This window comes from Myotis brandtii, unplaced genomic scaffold, assembly GCF_000412655.1.
Source record: "Myotis brandtii unplaced genomic scaffold, ASM41265v1 scaffold475, whole genome shotgun sequence".
Classification (NCBI taxonomy): Eukaryota; Metazoa; Chordata; class Mammalia; order Chiroptera; family Vespertilionidae; genus Myotis; species Myotis brandtii.
In genome coordinates this window covers 358,297-371,668 of record NW_005368148.1, presented here as the reverse complement: position 1 = coordinate 371,668, position 13,372 = coordinate 358,297, and the positions used below count along the sequence as shown (strand labels likewise).

Sequence of the window (13,372 nt, the reverse complement as noted above, 5' to 3'; positions counted from 1 at the left end):
ATATATATATATTATTTTTTACAGAATGGAAGGGAGAGGGATAGAGAGTTAGAAACATTGATCAGCTGCCTCCTGCACACCCCTACTGGGGATGTGCCCGCAACCAAGGTACATGCCCTTGACTGGAATCGAATTTGGGACCCTTCAGTCCACAGGCCGACGCTCTATCCACTAAGCCAAACTGGTTAGGGCAACATTTTAATGATTTAACTAGCTGTTTTCCCCCTTCCTAAAGAAACTGCAATTTTTTTCTTACTTTTATTTTATCCATTAAAATCCTCCAAATTTCTATATTACTAATAAGTCTACTTTCATATAATTTTGTTTTCCACATGTTTTAATAGTAAATGAATACCAAAAGCAAACCCTTTCTAGTTACTAGAGAAAAGAGACACAATAGGTCCTAGAACAGAGGCACAGGAAAGTATCTGAAAATGCCAACCAAATTTTTAGCAGCCTCAAAAATAAGTGGGATATAATGGAATGAGCTGTATTTTGGGAATGATGAGAATTCAATCAACTCTTCTTAGGTGTCATTTACTCTCTATGGGGTTCACTTTCCACATCTGGATAATGAGGTTGCTGTGTTTCATTATTTTTACATTCTTTCCAATACAAACATCCTTTAGAACCTTCACTTTTCCATCATCAGGGAAATGATGTCAATATTCAAATGGAATTTGAACAATTTATAGCTATGCCTTATGTCAACTCATTTGATGGTAAACATTGATCCTGGGATTTTCTGAAATCATCCTATTAAAAGCTCTCCTAACCTTCAAGGTCAGCTTCCTGAATTCTCATGTCAGCAACTCCTGTCATTCCCACGTAACTCCAGAGGAAGATAAATTCTCTGTCCTATGAATATCTATAGGTAAAGCAGTAAGTCATGTCATGGACCTTATGACTTTTACAGCAAGTGACAGTTACCAATACCATATGTAGTCCAACTTGAAGCTATCGATTCAGTTGAAGACACGGCCTTCTCTGGGCAAATATGCTTTAGTTAGGAATATATACAAAGTGAAAACCAAACTATCATCCTGCAAGTAATCCATATGAATCAGAAGCTGCAAATGAACATATCAGCTAAACCTGCCCCCTTCATCTAAATAAATAAACCAAGGCACAGCCATTACATGATTTGCCCACGGCCATAGATTCTATGGCATAGAATGAAGTGTGCCTCAGAACTAGACTGCCTACCATCAGCCTGTGCACCTAAAGTTATTCTCTCCATAGAACACTGCAGCGAAAATAAATCCTGCTAGGGCAAAGAAAGCCGAGACAGAAAATAACAGTCAGCTGCAGACTCTTTGGTTGCAACGTAAAATATATTCAAGTGCCTGTTTCCACTCCCTTCATTCTCTCTTGTAATGATTGCAGCTAATCCCTGCCAGCTCACATTATTTCTTCAATTGTGGCAATCAATAGAATAGATTTGCTGTGGAAACCCTCCAACCATAGTACCCCTGCTTTCCTTTCCAGATGGAATTTTCATTGACTCAAGTGTATGCAGACATGTGAGCTCCTACCCCCCGCCCCCCGCCCCCCGCCAGGCACAAATATAAGTCCATTAGTCTTCAAGGTTGTCGCTGTGGAAATACATACACATATATACTTGTATATATGTATATATATATTAAGAACATACCTGTAGATTTAATAAAACAGCACCAATCCTCATGGCCTCACTGACTTCTAGGCTGTACATCATCTGTGGGAAGCGGGGAGGGCTTTGATTGTTTGGAGGAAGCACTTCAATGTACACGGTGCAGATGGAGTGCCTGCAGAGAAAGAGAAGCCAGCAAGATGGGTAAAATTCTACACATTTAATGACAGACTACATCTGGTATTCTGTTGTGGGGTTTACAAGAGAGAAAATTAGAATTTTTTGTAGAAAATAAGGATATAATTCAGAATCAAAGGGCAGGATAATAAAAGCTATGACAAAAATGTAAAGTTTTTATGAAATTATCTTATTAAGATGAAAGGAAATGCCTCAGGTACTGCCCCCCCCCCCACTTATATTGATAGTGTGAATTAAAATGAAATAGTGGTCCAAAGAAGGCGAATAACTGATATTGCTTTAACCTCTGACATTATTTTGTAATGCCTCTTTAATAGCAAAAAAAAAAAAAAAAAAAAAAAAAAAAAAAAAAAAAAGCACATTCTGTAAATATCTGCTAATATGAGCAGTCCTTGGGGCTCACTTCCTATTAAACCAGGAGAGGATGTATTGATTAAAATAACACACAAAACAAAATAGGGTCTGTGTTTTATTAGTTTGGTTGCTCACATCAATGACTTAATGTAAATGCATGTAAAGATTCAGGATCATACAGTGATCGTTGCAGAAAATAGTTGCAAACACAATAACATTTTTAAATCTTTAAGGAGTATAATGCAAACAGTTAAAATTAGATTTCATTAAAACCTTCCATTGATGGGGGATTTTTGGAGGATAAGAAGATAATCTATTATTACAAGAACAAAAATATTAAATTGACAGAATCAATACTTTTGACAACACTGAAATTTCTTTACACAGCAAAAGCTAAAGAAGCAAGTTGTTCAAGGTCTGTTCAGATGAAATACTGGCTAAAGTGTATTAATGAGACCTGGGAATTTACAAAACTAGTCTTCAATGTTGAAGGACTCCAGTACTGCTTGAGTTGTATGCTTTAACCTTATTGTAACAATATCATGAATTATTGTTCAAAACACATATAATTTTTATTTTGGGGGCTCGAATTTTTTAAAATCAGATCAAAGCTCTTTTTATTAAATGCTTCAATTAAAAGACATGGTCACCAGAACATTTTTTTCCAAGATTATTATAATAAAACTAGAGGCCCAGTGCACAAAATTTGTGCGGGGGCGGGGGAGTGTCCCTCAGCACAGCCTGCGCCCTCTCGAAATTCGGGATCCCTAAGGGGATGTTCAACTACCAGTTTAGGCCTGATCCCTGCAGTTGGACATCCGGCAGTTGGACATCCCTCTCACAATCCAGGACTGTTTGCCCCTAAACGCTCTCCTGCTGGCCTGCTCACACCTAATCACTCACCTGCCTGCCTGTTCAGTGTGCATCATAGTGATCGGTCATTCTAGTTGTTCCAATCATTCCACCTTAATGTTCGCTTAGGCTTTTATATATATAGATAGTCTACTTTTTGAAAAGCTTTTAAGATAAACACAGATCATGGGCACTAAATATGTTTTTTATAGCTTGTCGAAGTGTATTATGCCTAAATCTAAATAGTTTCTACATACCTATAGAACATTAAGAACTTTTGAAAAACTGCAGTGACTTTAAAAAAAATCATACTTATGTTTACTGCAATATAAAGCAATCACATTTTAAATTAAAACTAAAATCTTTTAGATTTTTATAATTAAACTATCTGTATTAATTTTTGCCTCTGATTTTATCACTTTAATCAAATTCTAATTTCATTTCACTTCAAAATATTTTAACAACCAAGCCTGTGAAATGAGAATAATAATATCTAAAGTTAGCATAAGGATTACATAATATTACATATTTATATTGGTGTGTTCACTTGTGTGTATGCATGCATATGTTTATATATGTACTAGTGGCCTGGTGTACAAAATTTGTGCATATTAAAAGGGAATTAGAGAAAATATTTTAATATTGCTATTTGCCCTTTCTCTATAATAGAAATGTCAGAGATGAAAGAAAATTAGTAAAATGTATATGAAAATCTCCCTCCTGTCAGAGTCTGGGGTGTGCCGTGGGACCCAGAGTCAAATTCCCACCCACCCACGTGTGCCTCGAAATTGCACGAGACCCAGACCCAGCCAGCCCTACCCCCGTCAAGCCCTGCAGGGCAGGGGGCACAACCTCAGGTCCCCCAGCCTGGCGCTGGGTGGGGGGGGTGCGGCCTTAGGTCCCCCAACAAGCCCCGCTGGGCAGGGGGCGTGGCCTCAGGTTCCCTGGCCCCAGCACGAGGGCACAAGGGTGTGGCATCCATTTGCATATTAGCTCTTTATTATATAGGATATGTAATACCTGTAAAAACATATTTATCAGTTATTATGGATAAATTTTCAAAACAAGCTTTCAAACTGTACTTTATGTAATGGGGTAAATAAGCTTGTACTTACCTTAGTCGTCATATTTTAGAGGTTTTAATTGCATTCTTTCACTTTTCTAGATTAAATACCTACAGGCCTGGTATTCCCTCCCCACTCCCCAGAATAGAGTGTGATGAGTCTTAGGGATTGGACCTTTGGAATGAAAATCACTTGGTGTGGGGCATAAGAATCTACATTTTCCATAGATATACAAGGCTCTACACACACACACTCAGTTTCGGAGACCACTGTTCCAGAAGCTCTTGGCAAGTAAAACAAGCAGGCTCAACTTCTTTCTAAATTAGTAGCCCAAGGTTTTCTCTACAAACTGCCTAAAGCTCTCCTCAATAACCCTATAGGTGAAAGATTCCCTTTTAAAAAGAAAAAAACTTAGAACTCACCTGTACTCCAAATTCAAAGCTGACTTTCAAAAAGTGAGATCCTTCCTGCTTAAAGGTTCAGCTTACTGATCTGGAATACTTTACAAAAATATTTACCAGAATATGAATCTCTTTCCACTTTGGGAAAGTATCTTTTACACTAAACTTACTATACTTTGTGTATTTCCTTATTCTTCCCCCTTTGACAACTTTCCCATTGGAAGGCTAAATTCTTTACATCCCCAATACTACAGCAAGGACCTCCAACTCAGATGAGGCCTGTGTACCTGTCATAGAGAAGAAACTAAAAAAATGCAAAATACAAAGACCTTAGACCCTAGAACAAAGAGTCTCTGTGGTCCAATATGACTGTCACCTTCATCTGCCTTTACTCCTTTGCTTCCGCTCCTCCTTTCCACAATAACTCAAATACTAGAAGAAGTCATTATGTTTTTACCCCTTTAGACTGTGATCTTAGGGTTATTTGAGGAAGATCATATTTCCAAGTCTTGCATTTTTCAAGGTCTTGCATTTTCCATCTGTGAAATACTGGTACTTCCCTACAATGTGTTTAAATAAGCATTGACCTATTTGAGGGTTCTTGCTTTGTAAGATGCTATCTCCTTTTTATCCCTAATGCCAGCACAGTGTCAGAGTTAGCTTTCTGAAAACTAGATAATAGGATTTACAATAACATGGTATCAATAATGTGTTAATATGCAGTAGTAACTCAACAGCATCAGGTAAGTACATATTAAAACAGGACAGTCACTAGATAAATAATGTTTTATGTGAACATTTTATATGTACTTTTTATAGCTAGTATTCAATGCATAAAACTGAGCACCTGTATAATACAAATTTTATTTTTATAATGTAGCCCATAAAATGTGGATGAATATTTCTAAAAATGAAAATTGTAAAGCTTTTCTCTTTCTCATATGGCAATGAAGGTCAGAGTAGAACAAGACATGTGATCTACTTTCTTAAATAATCTTAAGATTTTTGAAAGACCCTTGAAACCCATTAATTTAACTCTCTCATTTTATGAAAGAGGATTAGAAAGTAAAAAAGATTAAGTGACTGAATTCATGTTATAAAGTTAATTATAAAGTTAATTAGATAAACTAAAAGGCAAGGCTCCTGAATTCAAAATCTGCCTGTCTTTTCTCCCCACGTTTCACAAGAACAAATTTGGGGAGTAAATTGGAGAATTTTTACTTATCTGATGTGTGTTTCTGTGTGAGTATAAAACATCCTTAGTTTGTAATGATGGATGTTATCTTGTAGGAAATCATAAGTTATTTCAAGACTTGATAATTATTTATATCATGAATGAAGCATCATCCATAGCACTATTTTTTTCTAAGACCAAATAAAATATGAATAAAGAAGCAGTTGGGAAGAGAGACTTAAGATGTTTAAGTCTGAAAATGGTATAATTTAAAATGATAAAAAGTCATTTTTTGATATGACAATAATATTCAGTAATAAAATGCATGTAGAGGATTGTAATTTTCTATTATATGTGTCAACATATCCTACAAGGTGTTTCGTTGTAACTCTACACTTCTACCTTGTTTCTAAAGTGAAGGTTATAGTATTTATATTGTTTTCTTCATTAGATTAAAAACAGAGAAATTACCTTCTTTTTTACTTTGTCTCCCAGCAATATTGTGTTAGAAAAGCTATATTTTTAGTTCAATGTTAATGGATTCTATTTTACTATTTTGGAAGTTCAGAGTGGATTCTATAGGAAGCAAAGATTTCATAATAAAATAAATATAAGAGATTCAGAGAGAGTTCTCAGGGACTTCTACAGAGACAGAGTCTTAAGATGCAAGATGTACTTAGATGTAAAATGCATAGGGCAGTGGTGGGCAACCCCTGGCACTCGTGCCAAACATGGCACGCAATTAACTTTTGCTGGCATATGAAATCCTCTCTTATAATATTCCATTTACAATTGTGAATCTTTGTTCTCAGTGATGAATTTTGTTAAGTCTCATAATAGGAGTAGCCTGACGGATGAAAGTAGTAGCTCGTGCATATCTCTGAAGGTCATGAAATATAAACCTGATGTAAAATCTCTGTCATCAGTGATGCAGCAGCAAAACTTCCACTGATAATATCAAACGGATTCATAAAGTTTTCTATCAAACTATCAGTGTACATGTATACATTAAAAAATAAATGTATTTTTCATCATGTATTTTTGTTGCTCAAATGAATTTTATTATTTTTTCAAGGTTCTTCACATACGTACACTTTAAGAGATATCAAGTAAGCGTAACATGTTCTCAAAAAATTAGGGTTGGCATGCAGAAGAATTTTGAGTCAGAGATTTTGCTGGTTTTGGCACGCACTCACAAAAAGGTTGCCTACCCCTGACATAGGGCATTACAGAGAGGGGGAAATGTGCAAATTTACAGAGCAATATAAAAAAACTATAAAATTTGTATGACTAAGAAAGGGATCCAAGTTGGGCAAAGAGAGATGGGTAAGGGACAGGTACTCATGTACTATACTTATACTTCATTTTGACAATGGAAACTGGTTGAAAGATTTTCAGAAGTTTAATAATATGCTCAGATGTGCCAAGTAATACATAGCACCCACAACACAGCATGGTTTCTCATGTCTCTGTGTCTTTGCTTTTAGTGTTCCCTCTGCTTGGCAATACCATTATCATTCCTATCCAAGTTATCCTACACTTATAATCATCTACTGTGACATGTCCAGGTTTACCTGTGCCTCTATGTGATTGCTACAAGGGCAGAAATCTTATATTTTCAGTGCCTCCACAAGAGGCTAGGGATTGTGGAAACTCAGTAAATTTTTGCTAAAACAAATACCACCTTCATTTGTTATTAATATTAAATATATTGTGTGAAGTTATTTTAAAGTATATTCAGAATAAAAAAATACTTTATTTGCAAATGGATGATTTAATCTTGCATTAATTAGATATAGCCTTAAATTCCATGAGAAAAATTGGGACTCAAAAAAGTATGCCATGCATCAATGGTTTTATAATACTTCAATTATAAGATATTTGGGGGAGACTGTCTTATATTCTCTATGTCTTCATAAATACTTAATAGTAGTTCTTTATTCATGTTAAGATTACAAACATATTTATGTAATTTAATTCAAGCACATGAGACCTACATATACCAAAAAATGTTATATCCTAGCATGTAATTATTTTTTAATATTTTGCTTTAAATCTTTTAAAAAAGTAAAAACATGATAGACTATTGCTCCTTTTACTCTTACTATTTAGCTAGTCTACTCAAACAGAATAATAACAACAACAAAATTCTTATTTTGAGAGTTGTATTTAAACTTATGAATGGAGGTCACCAATATAAAAAGATTAAGATAAATGATTGTTTTTTAATGTTACTATTTAATTAGGTTTATGTGCCACGGTTGCTGGCATTTGTACATGACATCACAATCTATACTTTTATGTTAATAATTTTCAATAGCATCTGCCTTCTGTATGGAAATACTAGAAGCAAAACCTCACTCTTCAGTTCATTCATCAGCTCAATTTGAAGGCTTAATCTTCCTCTAGAAAATAGCATATGCCATTATCCTATAAGGAATTTGACACTATCCAAGCTGGTAGAATGGAGGTATATTCTCTGCAGGTCCCACTTGATATTTGACCAAACATTATTAGTGAGCTTTTAGTGATCAATCATTGTCCATAAAGAAAACAATGACACTAGGTCAACTAAATGCCTAGTGTCATCAATGAGTCCTGTATATTCAGATTCTGAAGGTGGCACTTTGGTTCCTGGAGTGGAGTACAATTTCATGCAAGTAAAAACCTATTACAGTTGACCTTAAAGGACTCATGTTTAAACTGTGTGAATCCATTTATATGCATTATTTTTCAATTTGCCAACAGTTAAATTCACCCACACAGTTCATACCTGAGTTGATCCAGGGTCAACTCTGTGGTTGGTATGAAGAGAACAGACTAGTTATATGCAGATTTTCCACTATGTTGGAGGTCAGCTCCCCTAAAGCCCACATTGTTAAACAATCAACTGTATTGTACAGATTATCGCAGGCTTATCTAGGCAAATCAGAGATATGACTTGCAAATAGGAACTGAATAAGAGTGGATTATACAATTTCATTCATTAAATAATAAAGTGGTTAAAAACACATTCATCATAATATATAAGCACATATAGATTAGACTGGGATAGTACTATCTTTAATGAGAAAGTTACAAAAAAATAATGACTATTAAAGGACTTTAATAAAAGTTTAAATGATAAAACAGCAGGTGCCGTTATTCTTATAATTAGCATTATTAGCACTGTTATTAAGCAATTGTAGTATGTCTTTCTCCAAAATAATTACTACATAAGGTTATGGATATGAAATAGAGTGGAGGAGAAGGTTTAGAATCGAATTGTCTTGAGTTCAAATTATGATTCTAGTACTTGTTTACTGGGTGGGAGGGAGGGTAGGCAAGGGGTCACTTGGCTAATTCAATTATTCTCTTTCAGATTCAAATTTTTGGTCTGCAAAAATATAATTATACAGGAATCATAATGTTGTTAAAATTAGAAATGTTGTATATAAAGTAGCTTGCATGGTTTCTGGCCCTAGTGCATGGTAATTAAATAGCATCAATCATGTTTAATTCCTCTTCAGGCAAGCTCAGCATGAATGAAGCTATTATTTAAAATTTGTTCAAACTTTGACTCTTAGTTTAGATCCTGTAATTACTCACTACATAGAAATATTCAATATGCTTCTTCACAAGAAACAGTACCTTCAGGAATATACATCCACTTGCTATTTGGATATATGAACTATGGCCATGTCCAACTAAATATGTTCAAAACAGAACTCATCCCCTTCACCCAAACCATGTACACCATTTAACATCACCACCACCCAGTCATGTAGAAAAAAACCTTGGAATTTTTTTCTTACTTTGACAATTCCATTTCTCCGTTCTTCCCAACATGCTCCTGTCAAGCCATCAGTAGCAACATTTTCCCTGGACTCCTCTGGTGGTGTTCTTTCTAATTTCTCTGACTACAATTTTGTCCCCCAGAAATGTGTCTTCTATAGGGTCAACAGAGTGATTTTCCTAAGACTAAAATAATTCCACATGACTTTCTAATGTAAAGTTCTTCCAACGATTCCTTCCATTGACTAGATAAATCCAAGCTTCTTAACAAGGCAAGTTAAATTTGTCATGAGTTGGACTGTAATTCTCCTTTAATCACAGTTTACTAGCATGCACTGGTAGGTAACACTGACTGACTTGTGATTATCCATAAGCACCAAGCTAGTTCAGACCTCTAAGGCTGGTAAAAATGTGACATACTCTTTTCTCCTGGTTAACTTCTACTCATTTTCCTAAACTAATTTTGTTTAGGAAGCCTGCAAAGTACTCCCTCATTATGACAACTGTCCTCCTCAAAGCCCCCACTCATTTTCCTAAACTAATTTTGTTTAGGAAGCCTGCGAAATACTCCCTCATGACAACTGTCCTCCTCAAAGCCCCAAAAGCCAAGTATTTATCTCAATATCAAATTTATCATGTTAAACTAAACGTAATTGTTTTATACTTCTATTTCCACACTTTTTTAACCTGCAAATGTTACTATTTTTTATCTTTGTATTCCCATAGCATAGTAAATGGAAGTTACATAATAAATCATTGGTTTGTTGGGCTGAATAGAAAATTTTATCCTCACTGACAACTATTTTTTCCCACTAATTAGAAACAAAATGAGATAGAATTCGTGTATACCATAAGGGAAGGGAGAACAACTTCAAATCTGCCTCCACATTTTGGGAACCCAAAACTAAATTTGAGTTTTGTATTATACTGTCCCTTATTCCAATTTATTTATTTGAAAACTAAAAATGACGTTTGTTAAGAACCTAGGAAAACAAAACAAAAACATGTTTGTTAAGAATCTAGGACATTCCAGGAATCGTTTTGGCCTCTGCACATGTGAGACAACCAAAGCACAATGATTCTTGTCCTTGGTACCTAGCACTCTAGAGGGGAGGAGGCGAGGCAGACAATACACATACTCTAAATAAAAACACATATAGCACTTGCATGGTGATCAGCGCAGAAGATAAAAATAACAGGAAAGGGATCTTACAGTATTGGGAGGCTCTTGCAACTGTAAATAGGTGTTAGAAAATGCTTCACAGAGAAAGTGAAAATGGGGTAAAAACCTGGAGGAAATGAGGCCATGGAGAAAGCCGAGGGAGTAGCTGGTATAGTTTGAGAGGAGATGAAAGTGAAGTTCAAAGGTTTGAAGGTAGCTGCAAGCCTCAAGGACAGAGAGGCGACCAGGGAGCTAACTGGGGTGGACTAAGCAGAAGACCAGGTAACAAGATATGACGAGAGGGAGTGGCCTGCGGCTGGTGGCAGAGGACACATTGTGCTGGGCCCCATTGGCCTTTTTAATGATTGTGCCTTTTACTTCAAAATGAAATGTAAAACCACTAAAAATTTTAAGCAAAGGGAAAGATGACATTGTTACCAGAATCATGCAGTCCACTGAAAGGGGGCTCAGGCAAAAGTCTAATTAGACTTCTAATTAGAGGAGGTTTTCAGAGCCCTGAAGTAGAGAGAACAGTAGCTTGGATTGGGATGTTCAAAATGAAAGTGGTGGGAATCGTTGCCTTCTGAGCATGTTTTCAAGGTCGAGCTTAGAGCTGTTGCTCAAGATCATGTTTGGAGTTTGAAAGAAGACAGGCACTAAGCATGTCTCCAAGGATATTTGCCTAGGGTGACTACCAGTTTGCAGATGCTTTAAAGCACATATTGAACATTGAAGTCACCAAGAATTTTGACCCAACTACTGTGGAAGTAAATGCCAGTAAGACAGAAATTAAACTCTGTACGAGTGACCTGAAAATCTGCAGACAACAGTGGGAGGTGAGATTAGGCAGAAGAAGAGGTAATGGAAGAGGAACCTGTCATCTGTAGCTGATAGTATTAAGGAAGGGTAAAGGATGGTACATTCTTTCGAGATTAAAAGGGAGGATAATAAGGAGAATTAGAAAGAAGAGTCTGGAAATACCAATGAGAAACTAGGTGTCCACCTCCCAAATTTCATAATCAAAGATAAGAGGGGTGTGAAGAGAAAAATCTGCCCTTTGTGCTGCAGAGAAAACATTGACTTTTTATCTGCTCAGGAACAGAGCAAAAAGGAGAGAAAAGACTCACTCCCAATGTTTTTGTTTTTTGTTTTTGTTTTTGTTACAGTTCTGCCAATTTGCCTGGCTCTGGTGTAATTTTAGGTAGTAGCTCTTTGAGCACTTTGGCTATTTCGTCTATAAGATTATTCTCTTAATTTGGGGGATCAATTTAGGTAAATTATTATCTTCTTTAAAAATTATTCCCTTCATTCATGTTTTCAAATTTTACATAATTAAAGCAAAACTGTCTCTTGTAATAAATTTAATTTATTTTGTTTCTGTATTATTTCCATCTTAGAATTTATTATGTAAATTTGTACTTTCTTCCTTTTTTAGTAGATTAGCTGGGTTTATTTGTTTTATTGTTTTCATTTTTGTTGCTGTTTCTTTTTTTTCAGAGAACCAAATTTGGATTTATTTATTATTTTAATATTTTTATAATTCATTTATACTTGCTGTTACACTAGTTAATTCTTGTATTTATTTGTGGGTTTTGTTTATTTATTTTATGAGGTATCGTAACAAGTATAGAAAATCTTCATAAAATTCTCAAAAAGAAAAACACACACTACTTTCACTAAACAAAATAACATAATCCAGCAATTAAATTTCAAAATTAAAATGTCATGACCTAGTGGAATTCATACCAAAAATGTAAAATAGATTTATTTAGAAACAACATATATTAAGGTCAACCATCATACCATTAGCTCAAGAAGAAAAGTCATTACTGTCTGCATAGATGGTAGATATTTATTTGACCTGAATTAACCATCATCCTTACTTTTATTTTATTTTTTAAGACAGAGTGGAAGGAAGGGAGGGAGGAAAGGGAAGAGAGAGATATATTGGTTGCCTACTGCATGCGCCCAGACCAGGACAGGGATCAATCCAACAACCCAGTTACATGCCCTTGATGGGGAATCGAACCCATGACCCTTCCATGTGCAAGGGGGCACTCTAACCATTGGGACACTGGCCAGGGCTACCATTCTTATTTTCAAAAAGTTAATAAAATAGGAATAGAAAAATAGTTTCTTAAGCTAATAAAATATATTTTTTTAAACCAAGACTCTAATAAAATGAGGGAGCATGGGGAACATTCCCACTCATTAAAAAAAAGAAAAAGCATGTTTATTGTAAGAACTAGCAAGTGAAATTAAAAGAAAAATAATGGATAGAACGATATAAAAGTATCACTATTTATAAAATACAATCCTGGATAATATAAAGAAATCAACTGGAAATTACAAAAATAAGATAATTAAATGAGAAAGAGTAAAAAAAATATATAAAGAGACTAATAGCTTCCATATATACAAACATCAACCAGAAAAAAGAATAAGAAAAAAGAACTCTATTTACAATAACAAGATACAGAAACAGACCAACAAAAAAATATATAGGACTTGTATAAAGAAAACATTTAAAAAAATAAAAACTGCTAAAGGACATAAATAAAGCATACAAATAAAGAGAAAGTTCTTGGTTAGAAAGATTCATTATCAAAATGATATAATTTAACCCTAAGTAATCTACACCAATAAAAGAGAAACATGGTAATTGGCGTACGACAGCTACCCTTTTCATTGGCTAATCAGTGAGTATATGCAAATTAACCGTCAGCCAAGATGGCGGCCGGCAGCCAGGCACTGAAGCGAGCAGGGAGGCTTGCTTGCTGC

At 35.1% G+C, this 13,372-nt stretch overlaps 1 protein-coding gene across 1 annotated transcript in view; it reads right to left on the bottom strand.

The window, feature by feature from the left end:
- Positions 1–13,372, bottom strand: part of PCDH15 (protocadherin-related 15) — a 567,795-nt gene that overhangs the window by 229,084 nt on the left and 325,339 nt on the right. The window contains exon 15 of the mRNA XM_014547486.1: positions 1,655–1,787. Within this exon, the coding sequence (XP_014402972.1) occupies positions 1,655–1,787 (133 nt within the window). The remainder of the gene's footprint in view (positions 1–1,654; positions 1,788–13,372) is intronic.